The 17,082-nt window shown below is 37.2% G+C and overlaps 2 protein-coding genes and 2 long non-coding RNA genes across 4 annotated transcripts; 2 read left to right on the top strand and 2 right to left on the bottom strand.

The window, feature by feature from the left end:
• The first annotated feature begins 679 nt into the window (after positions 1 to 679).
• On the top strand, positions 680 to 2,393 carry LOC131008011 (uncharacterized). The gene is made up of 2 exons (XM_057934915.1): positions 680 to 2,061; positions 2,163 to 2,393. The coding sequence occupies exons 1-2, from the start codon at positions 1,756 to 1,758 to the stop codon at positions 2,391 to 2,393; spliced, it is 537 nt and encodes a 178-aa protein (XP_057790898.1). The 5' UTR covers positions 680 to 1,755.
• Positions 2,394 to 2,927: 534 nt separating this feature from the next.
• On the bottom strand, positions 2,928 to 3,886 carry LOC131011252 (uncharacterized). The gene is made up of 2 exons (XR_009096811.1): positions 3,617 to 3,886; positions 2,928 to 3,199 (listed from the first exon to the last, which is right to left on the bottom strand). It is a non-coding gene; the product is annotated as an uncharacterized LOC131011252 (long non-coding RNA).
• A 4,761-nt stretch (positions 3,887 to 8,647) lies between these two features.
• On the bottom strand, positions 8,648 to 9,705 carry LOC131011253 (uncharacterized). The gene is made up of 2 exons (XR_009096812.1): positions 9,340 to 9,705; positions 8,648 to 8,920 (listed from the first exon to the last, which is right to left on the bottom strand). It is a non-coding gene; the product is annotated as an uncharacterized LOC131011253 (long non-coding RNA).
• Positions 9,706 to 11,295: 1,590 nt separating this feature from the next.
• On the top strand, positions 11,296 to 12,679 carry LOC131011251 (uncharacterized). The gene is made up of 2 exons (XM_057939038.1): positions 11,296 to 12,085; positions 12,158 to 12,679. Exons 1-2 carry the CDS (start codon positions 11,395 to 11,397, stop codon positions 12,160 to 12,162), a joined length of 696 nt encoding a protein of 231 aa, XP_057795021.1. The 5' UTR covers positions 11,296 to 11,394; the 3' UTR covers positions 12,163 to 12,679.
• The last annotated feature ends 4,403 nt before the right edge of the window (positions 12,680 to 17,082 follow it).

Here is a 17,082-nt window from a genome sequence, read left to right as displayed (position 1 = left end):
CCTTCACATACTCAAACAAAAGAAGATTGTTATGATACAAAGCTTCACATTTATGCATTAATCTCAAACAAAGAAAGGTAAGTCTTTGCTAAATATATTCTTTGTGTATTTTTCAGTTTTTGTCATGTTTAAATTAGATGATCGAAATTCATACCATTTGCTCCAGCATGGTGATAGCCTCTAGATTGAAAATGTGCTGCATCCTTAAATCCATACGAATGGCCCGCATTCTATCCCATAAGAAGTTATATAAGCCAAGAAATCTATCATCATAAGGTTCATCCAGTAAATTCAAAAGATAGTCTATTGTCTTTTGCAAGATTGGCAATGGATGAATATTAAGGGTTCTGCTTCATAAAACTAGAGTCAGTGACTCATATTATTCATGAACTTTCTGAAAATGACACTACGCTAGTTACCTGCGTGCTTTTCTGACATTAAGATGAAGCATGTTCCATGGATCAACATGTTTAAATTAGATGATCGAAATACATAGACTTCTCTGATTTTGCTCTTCGATTTCTCTAATTTGGTGAGATAATAAACTTCTTCTTTTCTTGTTTATATTTGTTACAGAATGTTTTCGGAAGAATGTACTTTTATTTTTCATTTTGGTGGATATTGGGATAAAACAAAAAATTGGAGCTTTGATGGTTTCGATCATGACGTTCTAGTTGATGATTTTTGAGCGTATTAAGAAACATTATTCTGAGTTAGGGTTCCCAAATCCTAAAGGGATATATATTTATGACACTGATAAGAATTTTGAAGAGGGTTTGTATCTAATTAAGGATGAAGAGTCCTGTAGAAAGACTTTACAGTATATGAAAATAGTGAATGAGAATAAAATTGAATTCTTTATTGATGATGATGAGATGCCTCTGCCGGTTAGTTTAGTGCCTAGTATTTTACCGACTGAAGTGGTGAATTGTGGTAATGGTTGTGGAGGTATTGAACCAGGGGGCATTATGATTATGAAATGATAGAGATAGAGGATGAAGCATGGGGTTCTCGTGATGGAGGTATTGAAGGTGCCGAAATAGAGGCCGAAGAGACTGAAGAAGATTTAAATGAAGGGATAGAGCTTGAAGTGGATGATTGGGCTGAAAGCATATATGTAAATCCTATGGGATACGTTAGTGAAGAAGATGAGCATCATCATGAAAATCAGGGAGAAGATAATAGTAGCAGCGAGTCAGAGGCATATGAGCTTATTGGCAATCACTTAGAAAATGCAGAAGGTAGCCAAGGATATTTTCAATTAGGGATGACATTTGGTGATGCAAAAGAAGCAAGAGAAGCAATAAACTTATATGGGGTGAAGTATAGGTTCAAGTTGAAATTTGAAAAGAATGAGCCTTTTAGAATAAGAGTGAGATGCATCAATAACCCTAAGTGTCCTTTTCTAATTTATGTATCCAAAGATGGTGACAATGGCGGGTTGGTTGTGAAAACGTTGCAGAGAAAACATAGTTGCTTTAGACAGAGTAAAGTACCAAGTGCAAGTCAAGGATTTTTAGCTAATTATTTCAAAAAAAAAAAACAGTGTACAATAACCCAAAGTTCAGAGCTAAAGACATGCAAATGGAGGTTAAGAAACACTTAAAGCTTGAAGTCAGTGAGCACAAATGTATGAGAGCAAAGAGAACGATAATACATGAGCTAGAAGGGAGTTTTAGAGAGGAGTTTAAGATGCTACTTGCATATGCTGAGATGATTAAGAAAAGCAATCCTGGAAGCAAATGTGAGATTTAAATGTCATCAGAAGATGGTAAGCGCATTTTTAGAAGAGCCTTTATAATGATGGATGCTTGCAAGAGGAATTGGATGGGTGGTTGTAGACCCATCATCTGTTTAGATGGATGTCATTTGAAAGGAGTTTGCCCTGGCATGCTACTTACAGCAGTAGGAAAAGATGCAACTGACCAAATTGTTCCAATTGCATGGGCAATCATTGGCAAAGAGAACAAAGTGAATTGGAGGTGGTTTCTCTGTTGGTTGAAGCAAGAGTTGGAGTTAGATGACGGGGCTCGCCTCACTGTCATGTCTGATATGCAAAAGGTCAGTGGCTCATAGCCCATATTCAATTCCTTCAAACTCTTTAGGTGCATAAAAGGGGCAACAATTCAGTATTAATAGATATTTCATTTATTTTTTTGTAGGGATTACTTGATGCGGTCAACAACACGCTTCCTAATGCAGAGCATCGATGGTGTGCTAGACATATATATGCTAATTGGTCTAAGAAATGGAGAGGAGATGAGCTTAAGAAGAGGTTCTGGATATGTGCATGGAGTACATTTGAGGAAGAGTTCAAGGCTAATTTGTCAAGGATAGGTGAAATACACAAACAAGCTGCAGAAGGGCTGTTGAAGTATCCAGTTCACATGTAACATCCGGCATTTTCACTACAGTATACTATATATTATTAATATTATTTGGGCCAGTCTTTGTTAGTATATGGAAGGAGTTGAGTTACATGGAGACTTATAGCTATAGCAGCCCAAATCCTTTATTATTTCAAGTTGGATCAAGCTATTATTTTAGAAGCCCAAATTATATTAATAAAAGAGATAGGCTAAGATTTTAATTTATACTAAGAGCCCAATTATTCAATTAATTCTGAAGCCCAAAGCTTATCATATGGGCTAGTTGTTTTATTATATAGAAAGAAGTCCAAGTCCAATCCTTTATATCATTAGCAAAGCAATTAACTTTTAATTAGATTTAAGACATTAATTAGAGTTGTTAAGTCAGATTAGCTAACAGAAGGACGCGTAGCTTGTAACTTTTACGCAGCTGCTTCACATCAACCGACTCAAACCAGTATATCTTGAGTAGCCTCAGTAATTCCGTTTTGTTTCCATTCTGCAAATCTTAAACACGCAGCAATCATCCATTCAAACACACATCCTCCACAGCAGACATCAAAGAAGGTAGTTTTTCTTATTCAATACAGTATATTCAGTATGTAAAGAAAAGCAGTGAAAACAGACATAGCTACACCAGTTAAGCATAAACAGATATCTCTAACTCTAATTTCTATAAGCACAGTACGATTTCCCAACCTTTACAGCTTCAGTTTTTCAATAATCAATCAATGAAAGAACATAAATTTACAATAAGAAAGGTAAAAAAAATATAATCTTGAGCATTGATCAGGAGGCGGGCTGCCTCGCCGGAGTTGAGTCATCGATTCCTGAGATAAGGAAATAGTTAGGGATTTGCTAAACAAGCTATTAAACTAGAAAAGAAAGGAAGTAAGAGAAACAGAAACAGATGAGGAAGAAGAGGCAAGCGATAGCAGCAGCCGCGAGCCACCGCGGCAAAGGCGCGACTGCCGGCGTTGCCTGCGCCACGGCGGTTCGCGGTGGCCGCCAGTAGCAGAGAGAGTTTGAGCGAGGGAGAGAAACAGAGAGTAAGACAAAGACAGAGAGACACGGACATGAGAGAAAGTAGAGCGAGATAGAGGCAGGGAGAGAAGAGCAGAGCGGCGGCGACCGCCGGCGCTGCATGCGCTGCCGCCGCAAGCAAGAGGGCAGAGGGGAAGATCGAGAGGGAGAGAGAGAGAGGACAGAGAGAGATCGATCATGAGAGAGGGAGGAAGATAGATTACCTGAGACAGAGGTGGCGGTGGTGCGACGGAGACGGCGGTGGCAGAGGCAGCACTCGCCGGAGGGGCGAATTTCAGAGGGGAAAGGGAGGCAGAAAACCCTAGAAATTGGGAATCTTAGAATTAGAGAAGGAAATAAGGAATAGAGAGGAAGGAGAAGATGAGGAGCCGGCCTCGCGGCCGGAGGCGGCAATGACCGGCGAAGTTGCCGGCTGAGAAAGGGAGCGAAGGGAGAGAGAGACGCGGTGAGTGATAGAACACGGGGAGAGAGAAAGAAATCTGATTTTCTTAACTTTGAGAATAAGATGGTGGATTTAATTATTTATTAAACTTGTATATTTAATTGGGCTTAAGCTACTTCTGATGGGCTTATTATTATTTCTAGTGGGCTTAGTTAAATAAGATTATTGTTGGCCCTTGATAGTTAATTAGAAGATGGATCTAATTTATTTAATTGAACTGAGTAGTAGTTTATTAGTTTGAGCTTAATAATCTTATACGAGGGATTATTAGCTATTAACTAAAATTTAGTTTGATTGATTAATTTATGCTATTATCCGCATAAATTAAACATTAGATTATTTCGAAATTAGATTCTTTAAAGAAGAGGAAAAGAACGGATTTATATTGTCCCTAAGTAAATAATTATTTATTTCATTAGTGTAAGTAAAGTTATGATTAATGCCAGGATTATGATCATCGCAGTTTAAGTCTATATTGAGATTTGTTGATAAGTTTGCGAAATAGCAACTTATCTTCATGCCAAGATTTTCAGTAGAACCATCACCTTAAAACCAACATAAATATTCTCTAAATAAATTTCATATCATGTTCTCATTATTTATTAGTCAGTATTTATACTGAAGGTCAAATACAAGGGAAAAGAAGTAAAGCATTAGTTCAAAGTTACTTGTGACGTCAGACCACGATCAGGTGGGCTTTCTAAACTCAAAATCTGAAGTACACACTATTTCATGATGTTTACATGAATGAAGTTATATTAAAGTTATTGACTTGCCAAAACTTTTATGAGCTTGTATGATACCTATCTGGCACCAGAAGTTAATCGAATTCGGATCCTGTTCTATCCAGATGTTAGACAGGATTAGTGTACACAAGGGACCGTGAGCCGATTTAGCATATCGGTCGGCCTAGGACCGTGAGCCGGTTTAGCGTATCGGCCGGTCTAGGTTTGTGAGCTGGTTTAGCATATCGGCCGGTCTAGGACCGTGAGCCGGTTTAGCGTATCGGCCGGTCAGTGACCGTAGAAGGTGGCCACCTTCTCGGCACACAGTTATCATTGCAGATATGGTAGAGTACAAAGAAGTTTGTCTGCAGACACATATGAAGTTTATGATTATTATAGAGATATTTTACAGTTTTGGTGTGCACAGGTTATTTAAATAAAACTCTTGTGTGATGCTTGAAATGGCAAGTTCAATATATAGCTCTAAGAGCAAGTTTTAAAGTTATTTCGGCATGTGACCATTGAGTACCTTTTTAGTACTCAGCCCTGCATATGTTTTCTAAATGTGCAGGTTAAGCTGTGATGCAGATGGATGTCAGCAGAGCGAAGCTTTGAAACATAAGTACTAAATTAAGCTCAGGATTTCATGTCTTCATACATGTAATCCGCTTAAGTTACTCCGCTGCAACGCTTAGTGTGTTTTACTTTATTGATGTGTTGCAAAGTTTTCAAACTAATAGCTTTGAGATTATGCCCCGGGATACTTAGACAACTTGTCGTTATATTATTGTAAGTTGTCTACTCAGGAGTTTTAAGAAAAGATAGCTTATGATTACCAAATATTTTGGTAAATTATCGTTTAAGCAGGTTAGTGATGTTTATTGAGATCTATTTTCTTTTTCATTTTCTTACTTTGTTTTCAGTCACACTTTTTCCCGCATTAACTATTCACTAGCTTAGGTCGGGCTGTGACAAAGTGGTATCAGAGCAGGTCATTTGCTCTGAGCCTAAATATTCCTTTGAGTCTAGTCTAAATTTAAATCTTTGGACTAGTAGGAGTAATATAGTAAAAGCTCTGCGCTCCATCACATCCAGCCTAGCCAGGTACTGGTTTTCAGAGTTTTAAAGTATCAATTTACAGTTTTGAAAGAGTTTGAGTTATTAATATTGCAATTTTGCAAGAAACTAGTATTTGGAGAAGTTTACATGTTTACAAGTGAGTGAATATGAATAACATGGGTTATTTATGAGTATCCTCTACTAGTAGGAATTTCTTGAACGAATAAAAGTGTTGTTCATATTTTAATACTTGTATCTTGATATGTGGGGGATTTTCATTTGTTGTATAGCAATGAAAATCTTTTAGATGATGGTGTGTACGTATATCTATACATTGGATGGATGTAGATATAGACAATTTGATTATACAGTAGCGAGGTATGTCAGTGGCACTGTAACCTAGTACTAGTAGTAAGTTAGGGCATCACAATTAGTACTAAGAGTCTTTTGCAACGTATATTCTCATCTTTTGTATGAGAACTCGTTGAGGCAAATTTTCCCATGATGTGAAATGATCAAAGTGGTCATTCACTAGGCCATTGAGCTTTAATTGCTTAGATGGTTGAATCTTTGTGTATGAGTTTTATAACTTAGTTGATTTATAGTTAAGTAGTAGTTTGACCTTACTGATGGGATGAAAACTCAATTTTGGAAATTTTGTGTATTTACTCGGCATGATGTCTTAAAGAAGCAGCGGAAATCTGCCATCAGCCGTGTGGATAATTTAGAGAACTACTCGTCCCCATCAACTTGAAATAAGAATTGCAGAGGTTTTTCATCATCGAAATTCCCTTGTTTATAGTAGAGTTTGGTGAGTTTCGCTTCCTTAGATGCAATGATCAAGAGTGCCTTCTTGCATGTTATTTCAACTACAAGGATTGACTGATTTTTAGTGGGAGACGAAGCAGAAGATATATACAGTTGAGCGATTAGAGAATCTTATTTGGGGCCAGTTCATAGAAGCTTTTATAAAGAGTATATTTTCAGAAGCCGTCGTCAGCAAAAAAAGGATACGTAATTTAATGATTTAAAGCAAGGAAAGAAGACCATAGTTGAGTATGATTGAGAGTTTTGTGACGTATCTCGATATGCGCCTTATAAGATTAACATAGATAATGGTTGTAACTTCTCATAAGATTTTTGAGGTAGCGCCTTTACTTGTTGGCAAGCCAAACATTTTTCTACAACTAGAGCTATATTTCATTTCCATTTCTTTCCACCAAAGTTTTGTTTGAGATCTTGATATATTTTTGTGTTTCCTGGGTATGCAGTATCTAGCATACATGAGCTTAACTTATGATTTCATTTCTCAACTATTCTTTGTTGAGTATACATAATCTTTTCTCAAACAAGATAGCTTTACCCCGAACTTCTTTGGAATTATCAATCCCTTCTATTCCTTACCCGTAATTTTTCTACCTATCATTTTCTCTTGTTACCATAAGAATTTTGATTCTCAAATCATGAGTTATTGTTAACATTGGAATTACAGCTTCTATGGTTTGCTGTGATAGAACCATTTGTAAATTAAACTTTCAAATCCTTGATGAGAATTTTTCTTCATGGGTAAGGAGAAATCCTTAGTTAGCTTAAATTTTTCTACTCAAGGCATCCACTACTATATTGGCTTTGCGTGGATGATAATTTAAACTTTTCTGCTCAAGGCATCCACTACTATCTTGGCTTTGCGTGGATGATAGTCCCTTATTAATTCGAGCTATATTTTTGCCTCATACTTAGATCTTTTTGCTCGAATAAGTATTTTAAATTTTTATGAGGTGTATCAATTTTACATCTCGTTTCATAATACTATTGTTGCTAGCTCCAAGTTGTGTTGAGCAATTCAGTTCTTGCGGTCTAAGTTTTCATGACCCATTAACAATAATTCTTTCACTTTGCAACAATGCTCAACCACGTCCATCGTTGATATACAGGACCGATTTCATATGGTCTTTCAACTTTGGGAATTTGGCTAAATTTAAAATAGCCTTTCATCCAGTAATAGATGAGCAATTTGAGAGAAATCTTTAGACCTTGGAAGATGTGATATAGACTATTGTACTAAAGCGAAGAAGTGGTTGCTTTAGTGGTAGGGACACTGGCAATCGTGGGTGATTCCGGATTCCAAAACTCTCTTTTCAAATAAGACTTGTCTTCTCCTCAGTTCAGAAGGATCGAATTCCCCGTTGGCACGGGCAGGAGACAGCCATCTAAAGGTGCATCACGCGTACCAGAAGCCGCATTATGCACTAGATTGAAGAATGAATTAAGAAAATGCCTTGCTACTCGTTGAAATTGTCTACAATAATAGTTTTCAGGCAACAATTGATATGAGATCATATTGAGCTCTTGTGGAAAGAAATGTTGATCTCTACTCTATAGACATAAGGTAGGTGAAAGAAAAGTATCTAGAATTATTTTCTGATGTAATCAAATTTCGAGGACGAAATTTCTTTAAGGGGGAGAGGATGTAACATCCGGCATTTTCACTACAGTATACTATATATTATTAATATTATTTGGGCCAGTCTTTGTCAGTATATGGAAGGAGTTGAGTTACATGGAGACTTATAGCTATAGCAGCCCAAATCCTTTATTATTTCAAGTTGGATCAAGCTATTATTTTAGAAGCCCAAATTATATTAATAAAAGAGATAGGCTAAGATTTTAATTTATACTAAGAGCCCAATTATTCAATTAATTCTGAAGCCCAAAGCTTATCATATGGGCTAGTTGTTTTATTATATAGAAAGAAGTCCAAGTCCAATCCTTTATATCATTAGCAAAGCAATTAACTTTTAATTAGATTTAAGACATTAATTAGAGTTGTTAAGTCAGATTAGCTAACAGAAGGAAGCGTAGCTTGTAACTTTTACGCAGCTGCTTCACATCAACCGACTCAAACCAGTATATCTTGAGTAGCCTCAGTAATTCCGTTTTGTTTCCATTCTGCAAATCTTAAACACGCAGCAATCATCCATTCAAACACACATCCTCCACAGCAGACATCAAAGAAGGTAGTCTTTCTTATTCAATACAGTATATTCAGTATGTAAAGAAAAGCAGTGAAAACAGAATAGCTACACCAGTTAAGCATAAACAGATATCTCTAACTCTAATTTCTATAAGCACAGTACGATTTCCCAACCTTTACAGCTTCAGTTTTTCAATAATCAATCAATGAAAGAACATAAATTTACAATAAGAAAGGTAAAAAAAAAATAGAATCTTGAGCATTGATCAGGAGGCGGGCTGCCTCGCCGGAGTTGAGTCATCGATTCCTGAGATAAGGAAATAGTTAGGGATTTGCTAAACAAGCTATTAAACTAGAAAAGAAAGGAAGTAAGAGAAACAGAAACAGAGGAGGAAGAAGAGGCAAACGATAGCAGCAGCCGCGAGCCACCGCGGCAAAGGCGCGACTGCCGGCGTTGCCTGCGCCACGGCGGTTCGCGGTGGCCGCCAGTAGCAGAGAGAGTTTGAGCGAGGGAGAGAAACAGAGAGTAAGACAAAGACAGAGAGACACGGACATGAGAGAAAGTAGAGCGAGATAGAGGCAGGGAGAGAAGAGCAGAGCGGCGGCGACCGCCGGCGCTGCATGCGCTGCCGCCGCAAGCAAGAGGGCAGAGGGGAAGATCGAGAGGGAGAGAGAGAGAGAGGACAGAGAGAGATCGATCATGAGAGAGGGAGGAAGATAGATTACTTGAGACAGAGGTGGCGGTGGTGCGACGGAGACGGCGGTGGCAGAGGCAGCACTCGCCGGAGGGGCGAATTTCAGAGGGGAAAGGGAGGCAGAAAACCCTAGAAATTGGGAATCTTAGAATTAGAGAAGGAAATAAGGAATAGAGAGGAAGGAGAAGATGAGGAGCCGGCCTCGCGGCCGGAGGCGGCAAGGACCGGCGAAGTTGCCGGCTGAGAAAGGGAGCGAAGGGAGAGAGAGACGCGGTGAGTGAGAGAACACGGGGAGAGAGAAAGAAATCTGATTTTCTTAACTTTGAGAATAAGATGGTGGATTTAATTATTTATTAAACTTGTATATTTAATTGGGCTTAAGCTACTTCTGATGGGCTTATTATTATTTCTAGTGGGCTTAGTTAAATAAGATTATTGTTGGCCCTTGATAGTTAATTAGAAGATGGATCTAATTTATTTAATTGAACTGAGTAGTAGTTTATTAGTTTGAGCTTAATAATCTTATACGAGGGATTATTAGCTATTAACTAAAATTTAGTTTGATTGATTAATTTATGCTATTATCCGCATAAATTAAACATTAGATTATTTCGAAATTAGATTCTTTAAAGAAGAGGAAAAGAAGGGATTTATATTGTCCCTAAGTAAATAATTATTTATTTCATTAGTGTAAGTAAAGTTATGATTAATGCCAGGATTATGATCATCGCAGTTTAAGTCTATATTGAGATTTGTTGATAAGTTTGCGAAATAGCAACTTATCTTCATGCCAAGATTTTCAGTAGAACCATCACCTTAAAACCAACATAAATATTCTCTAAATAAATTTCATATATTTTCTCATTATTTATTAGTCAGTATTTATACTGAAGGTCAAATACAAGGGAAAAGAAGTAAAGCATTAGTTCAAAGTTACTTGTGACGTCAGACCACGATCAGGTGGGCTTTCTAAACTCAAAATCTGAAGTACACACTATTTCATGATGTTTACATGAATGAAGTTATATTAAAGTTATTGACTTGCCAAAACTTTTATGAGCTTGTATGATACCTATCTGGCACCAGAAGTTAATCGAATTCGGATCCTGTTCTATCCAGATGTTAGACAGGATTAGTGTACACAAGGGACCGTGAGCCGATTTAGCATATCGGTCGGCCTAGGACCGTGAGCCGGTTTAGCGTATCGGCCGGTCTAGGTTCGTGAGCTGGTTTAGCATATCGGCCGGTCTAGGACCGTGAGCCGGTTTAGCGTATCGGCCGGTCAGTGACCGTAGAAGGTGGCCACCTTCTCGGAACACAGTTATCATTGCAGATATGGTAGAGTACAAAGAAGTTTGTCTGCAGACACATATGAAGTTTATGATTATTATAGAGATATTTTACAGTTTTGGTGTGCACAGGTTATTTAAATAAAACTCTTGTGTGATGCTTGAAATGGCAAGTTCAATATATAGCTCTAAGAGCAAGCTTTAAAGTTTTTTTAGGCATGTGACCATTGAGTACCTTTTTAGTACTCAGCCCTGCATATGTTTTCTAAATGTGCAGGTTAAGCTGTGATGCAGATGGATGTCAGCAGAGCGAAGCTTTGAAACATAAGTACTAAATTAGGCTCAGGATTTCATGTCTTCATACATGTAATCCGCTTAAGTTACTCCGCTGCAACGCTTAGTGTGTTTTACTTTATTGATGTGTTGCAAAGTTTTCAAACTAATAGCTTTGAGATTATGCCCCGGGATACTTAGACAACTTGTCGTTATATTATTGTAAGTTGTCTACTCAGGAGTTTTAAGAAAAGATAGCTTATGATTACCAAATATTTTGGTAAATTATCGTTTAAGCAGGTTAGTGATGTTTATTGAGATCTATTTTCTTTTTCATTTTCTTACTTTGTTTTCAGTCACACTTTTTTCCGCCTTAACTATTCACTAGCTTAGGTCGGGCTGTGACATCACACTTGATGCAGAGCTTACCAAAGTAACAGGTGCTCTTCTTATATGGTTGACAATAACATAAGTGAAAGTTTCAATCTAATTTAGTAAATGCAAGGTACAAGCCTATTATAAGCATGTTAGAAGATATTAGAGAGATGGTGATGCTTAGGATTAAAGATAGAAAAAATTTATGTGACAGATGGATTGGTGAATGGTCACCTGCTGCTATGAAAACTTATCTTGAAGCCAAAGAGTGGGCAGTTGGGTGTAGGGTTCTTTGGAATGGTGAGTTTGGCTATGAGGTTGGAGAGGGTAAAGATAAGCATACTGTATTTCTAGATAAGAAGTTCTGCACTTGTAGGAGGTGGGAACTGACTGGAATTCCATGTTGTCATGCCATAGCTGCCATGTGTTTTTCCGAAATTGATCCCATGTCAATGATTTTAAATTGGTATCACAAATCTATGTATCAAAAGGCTTATGAGTATACAATCAAACCTGTCCCTGGAGTAAAGTTCTTTAAGAAAGAACTTCATGCACCAATTGAACCTCCACCTTGGGAGAAGATGACTGGGAGACCTAGGAAGAACAGGATACGTGCCCAAAATGAACCATCATCAAGTACTCGCCTCTCTAGGAAAGGGCAGATACAACGGTGTAGCATTTGCAAGGATACTGGTCACAAAAAGACCTTTTGTCCAACCACACTCTCTCAGGTAATTGGAAAGTCACAATCTTCTACATCAACAAGACCTACGAAAATGCCTGTACGTAGGAAGACTGTTGGAATTGGATGTCATGTGAATTTAAGCACTGGTCTATTTAGTTTTTTTTTTTTTACTCACATTTAATGTGTATAAACTTATTTATATTCATGTTGAGGTTCTATGTATACAGCCTAGATTATCTTCTCAAATGGTAGTTATAGAGGGTGAGCATTCTACTCCTCACAACAATGATCCAATCATTCGAGGTGCAATACCGAACGAGAGAGAGATAAGGTAAAGCAAAAGACCACTAAGAAACATAAATTTTAGTGGGGAGGGATCGGAAGTGAGATAACCAACATCATTGCCATTCAAACCGCATGGGTTGACGTGGAATGAAGCACCCTCTGTTACAACAAGACAACTTTTGGAGCAACGAAGAAGGAAATCAAGAAGAGGCAATGAAGAAGATCCAAATAGGAACAAGTGCTTCTACTACCACCAAGAGTTGAAATGGATATGCTGCTACACAAATTGTTTGGTGTTCTATTTATGCTTTTGTTGCTAGGAAGAGTGAACTTCCATCAAAAGTGGCTATTGTGCTTAGGAAGAATGAACTTTCATTTTTTTGATGGATATTAAGATTTTTGAGATTGTTATTGCATCTATTAACGTTGGAGCTCATATGGATATGAAATATTTAATTTTTTTGTTAGATAACTTTTAAATTATGCTTGTTTTTCGAATTTCAGTGGTTTACTTGTTATTTTGAATGGCTTTAGTCTCATTTTGCTACTGTAAGCAGATATCAGTTCTCATCTGGAAAGAGCTGCATTAGAATTTTTATTGATGAAGCAGAGGCTTTCCTGGTGAAAGAGGGTAAAATCAATTGCTCATTTGAGCAAGCACAGGCTTTTGATGGTGAGAATTTGGTTGGGGACTTTGATCAAACAGGTTATGTTCATGATAAAAACAAAGAAATTGAAATATATTATGTATCTACCTATTTTCCATAATTTGCAATACATATGCCCTGGATTGTAATGTTGTTTAAGTATAAATTACCTTATTGTAATAATGCCTCAATGTCACAAAACAAATGAATCAAAAAAATGAAAAAGCTAAAGAATAAGGATTTGATGATTCCTGAAAAATGACTCCATTTGTTGGACTCGTTATATATATTTAAAATCTTTGAGAAGAAAGAGATATTATTTTATATTTAATTTTTATTTATTTATTTGTTTGGAGATGTGAAATGTGGAAGGATAATAGAAAGAGAGGAAATAGGAAATTGGCTTTTATCGTAGATTTTGTGGGAAATTTAGAGGTAAATATTAAATTAAAATTTAGAGAGAGAGAGAGAGAGAGAGAGAATTGGCATTTTCTTGACAATTGAGTATATATACGTAAACAACACATATATTTGAATGGGTGGGCAGTTGACCAATGAATGCATATATTTGAATACATAAACTTAGCTAGAAGCAATATGCATTCCTTTTTAACGAAACAAAACAGTGAAATGTTCAAGCTGATGGTGGTCAGATTTTATGTAAGCATCTCTCTCCACTTTCCCTATAATATATATAGTTTAAATAAATAAGAAAATGAAGTCTTAACTCTGTCAAATAAACCGTTTGTGTATTGGTTTAATTGTAATACTTAATGAACCTTGGGGTGTTAATAAACCGTTAGGTTAGGGGCTTAAGTGTAGTTGGAGTGACAATGTTAGGGGTGTTTTTGCATATTAACCCTAATAATAAAAATAATAATAATAATATGCAAGAGAGAAAAAAAATAGTAACATACATGATGAATTATATTAAAATAATGCAACAGAATAACGCATAGTTGGAATGAAATGCTGCTTCAAAATTGTTGAGCATTATTTTGAAGCAGCGTTGGACATGGTCTCACCCCACCCGTAGCCGTAGGTAGGGATGGCAACGGGCCGGATCTGGACCGGGTCTGGCCAATACCAGATCCAGATCCGTTTTCATATACCAATCCAGATCCGGATCCAGATCCGCGGGTCTGAAAATTTTGGATCCAGATCCAGATCCGTCAGATCCGCGGATCCGCGGGTCCAGATCCATGGATCTACTATTTTCAAATTAAATTCAAAAATCTAAAATGAATTCATATCATTTGTGATACAAACAATTCATAGCAGAATCAAAATTTGAGTCATTCGAATATAAACAATTCAAATCAAAATCAAAATCAGAATATGAATTCGAATATGAATAAAGCAATTCATTCCACTTGTGATACAAACAATTCATATCATTCGAATATGAATTCATAAATTTCGAATATAAACAATTCAAATCAGAATCAAAATTTCAGTCATAAACATGCTCAAAATCAAAATCAAAATCTAACCTTTGATTCAGAGCACACTCATGGCTGAACGACGGCGGCGCCGCGGCGGTGGAGTCTGGCGGCGAGCCGAACTGGAGTGACAGAGAGGCGGCGGCCGAAGTTTCTTGCGGCTGGGCGGACGAAGTGTGCTGCACTGCTGCTGTGCGGACGAAGTCACCGGCACTGCTGCTGGGCGGACGAAGTGCCGGACGAAGTGCTGCACTGCTGCTGGGCGAACGAAGTCACCGGCGATGGGAGTTCGTGCGGCTGGGCGGACGAAGTGTGCTGCACTGCTGCTGCTGTTCCCTATTTCTCCGGCGTCGGGCGGGCGAGAGAAGTGGAGAAGGCGGCCGGCGATGGAGGTGAGGCGGCGTGACTGAGGCCGAGAAGGAGATGGCCGATGAAGGAGATGGCCGATGGAAGATGGGAGTGAGGCGGCGCAGAGAAGTTGAAGAACCGAGAGGGGAGAGAGAGATGAATTAGAAATTAGGTTTTCAAAGTTATTCTATTTTTTTTTAATTTTAATATATTTAATATTATAAATAAAATAAATATAAAAAATAAATAATATATTTTGAATTAAATTGGATCCACGGGTCGGATCTGGGTCGGATCCGGATCTCAAATGTCAAGATCCAGATCCAGATCCAGATCCGCGGATCCAAAAAATTGAGATCCAGATCCGTAAAATCGGATCTGGATCCACGGATGTGGACCGGGTCCAGGATCCATTGCCATCCCTAGCCGTAGGCATGCATACCCAAGAAAACTGCATTAACCATTTTTGCTCAAGTCTCTAAGTTTTAGAATTAACTGTCGAAATTGCTTCGAAAAGTGGATCCGATCTAGATTTGAAAGCTAAATTAAAATATGAAGTATTATTATGTTTATATAAAAAAGGTAACCTATTTTTGGAAAAATAAACGAATTTTAAAATATATACTCTAATACTTATGTTCTGGTAGGTATATATTTTTATTATGATTGGCAGCTCGATTCTTAACATATAGTATGGTAGCAGGTATAACGTTCCATATTCAAACTCTTAATTATTGTATCAAACATAGTTCTGAGATGCTTCGCTTCACAATCTGTGGCTTGTCTTCTCAATTGCGTTATTAATTCATTGTTTCCTCCTCTACTCATCCCTCGTTTACTTGGCTGGCAGTTCAACTACATTTGACTTAGATGGGTGTCTTTTAATTTTATATATAGAGAGTGGTTATGTACATTTGTTAGCTTTAAGTAGTAATCCCATCTACATAAAATGTATTCATTTTGTCATTTTCGTTCGTCCACATATATAAAATGTATCCAGATTATTTTTGGTAAGTTTTACAATTAGGGCTGCCAAGGGCCAACCGGAACCAGCGGTTCGACCCTGAACCGGTCTGGGGATCAACGGTTCCGGCCCAAACTGTTGACCACCTGGCCGGTTCAGGGCCGAACCGCCAAACATTAAGGGCCAGTTTAGGTTCACGGATATTTCGACCCTGGCCCGCCGGTTCGGACCGACGGTTCAACCCTGAACTGTCGGTTCCGGCACGGCAGCCGAGGCCTAAGGTCAGCAAGCGGCACAGGCCTAGGGGTGCAGGGCTAGGCCCTTGACCGGCAGGGCTATTGGGGCACGGAGGAAAAGGCGAACCGGCGGTTTGGGCGGTGTTCACCGCCCAAACCGCCGGTTTTAGCCGAAAATTCAATTTTTTTTTTTAAATTCAAATTCAAATTTCTCCCACTCAACACAAGTCATTTAATTTAAAAAAATATTTTGAAACTTTATAAGTTTATAATTTGTTATAAATTTAAAAAAATGACATGATATTAATTAAGATGACACAAGTATTACTTAAGAATTAAGATGACATAAAAAAATATTATTTAAAAAATATATTAATTGTCATGTTTATAAATTTTCAACACAAGTCATTTAATTTAAAAATATGACATAAAATATTACATGTTTATATTTTCAATTTCAACACATGTTTATATTTTTTGTTCTAAGTTGAATAAAAATTTTGAAATTTCATCACAAATCATTTAATTTCATAAAAAAAATACACAAAAATAAAAAAAAAGCCCAAAAACCGCCGGTTTTTGGCCCGACCCGGAACCAAAAACCGGCCCTTCAAGAGACCCACGGGCCGGTTCAGGTTCACAAAATTTTCGACCCTGAACCGCCAATTCGGGCTCGAAACCGGCGGTTCCTGAACTGATGGCAACACTACTCACAATAAAATGAGAGCCTTATTTAACTCATAACACATTCAATCGCTTTATTAAACTATTTAGAAATGAATACATTTTATGCGGAATGAGCGAATATATAAATTTAAATCATCACATATTGTGTTCATGTGAACACATAAAAATGTGACATGCAGTAGAGACTTTTTAAATAAAAAAGCGGAGTATTATTATCCCTTAAACATGTGATGATTTAGGGGATTTTGTACTTTTTAAAAGTATTTAGCATTTTTTTTTAATATGTATAATGTTGATCATAAATATACATGATGTTAAATACAATATGCATGGATAATTTCAAAACATTAATTTATGGCTAGTCTGCTATTTATCTCTTCTGATTTTAATAGGATTTCCTCATTAATTAAGTCTGAGCATATTCATATTTTTTGCATTTTTTCTTAAACATAAAAAATGCATAATCATCATATTCATGACAAGATCTTTAATTTGATGTAAATTTATATTGAAAAAATTAACTCGAAAAAGTTAGCATCATTT

The sequence above is a fragment of the Salvia miltiorrhiza genome, chromosome 2, assembly GCF_028751815.1.
Source record: "Salvia miltiorrhiza cultivar Shanhuang (shh) chromosome 2, IMPLAD_Smil_shh, whole genome shotgun sequence".
NCBI classification, from domain to species: domain Eukaryota; kingdom Viridiplantae; phylum Streptophyta; class Magnoliopsida; order Lamiales; family Lamiaceae; genus Salvia; species Salvia miltiorrhiza.
Note: the sequence above shows the minus strand (reverse complement) of the source record. Positions and strands in the feature narration are given on the sequence as shown.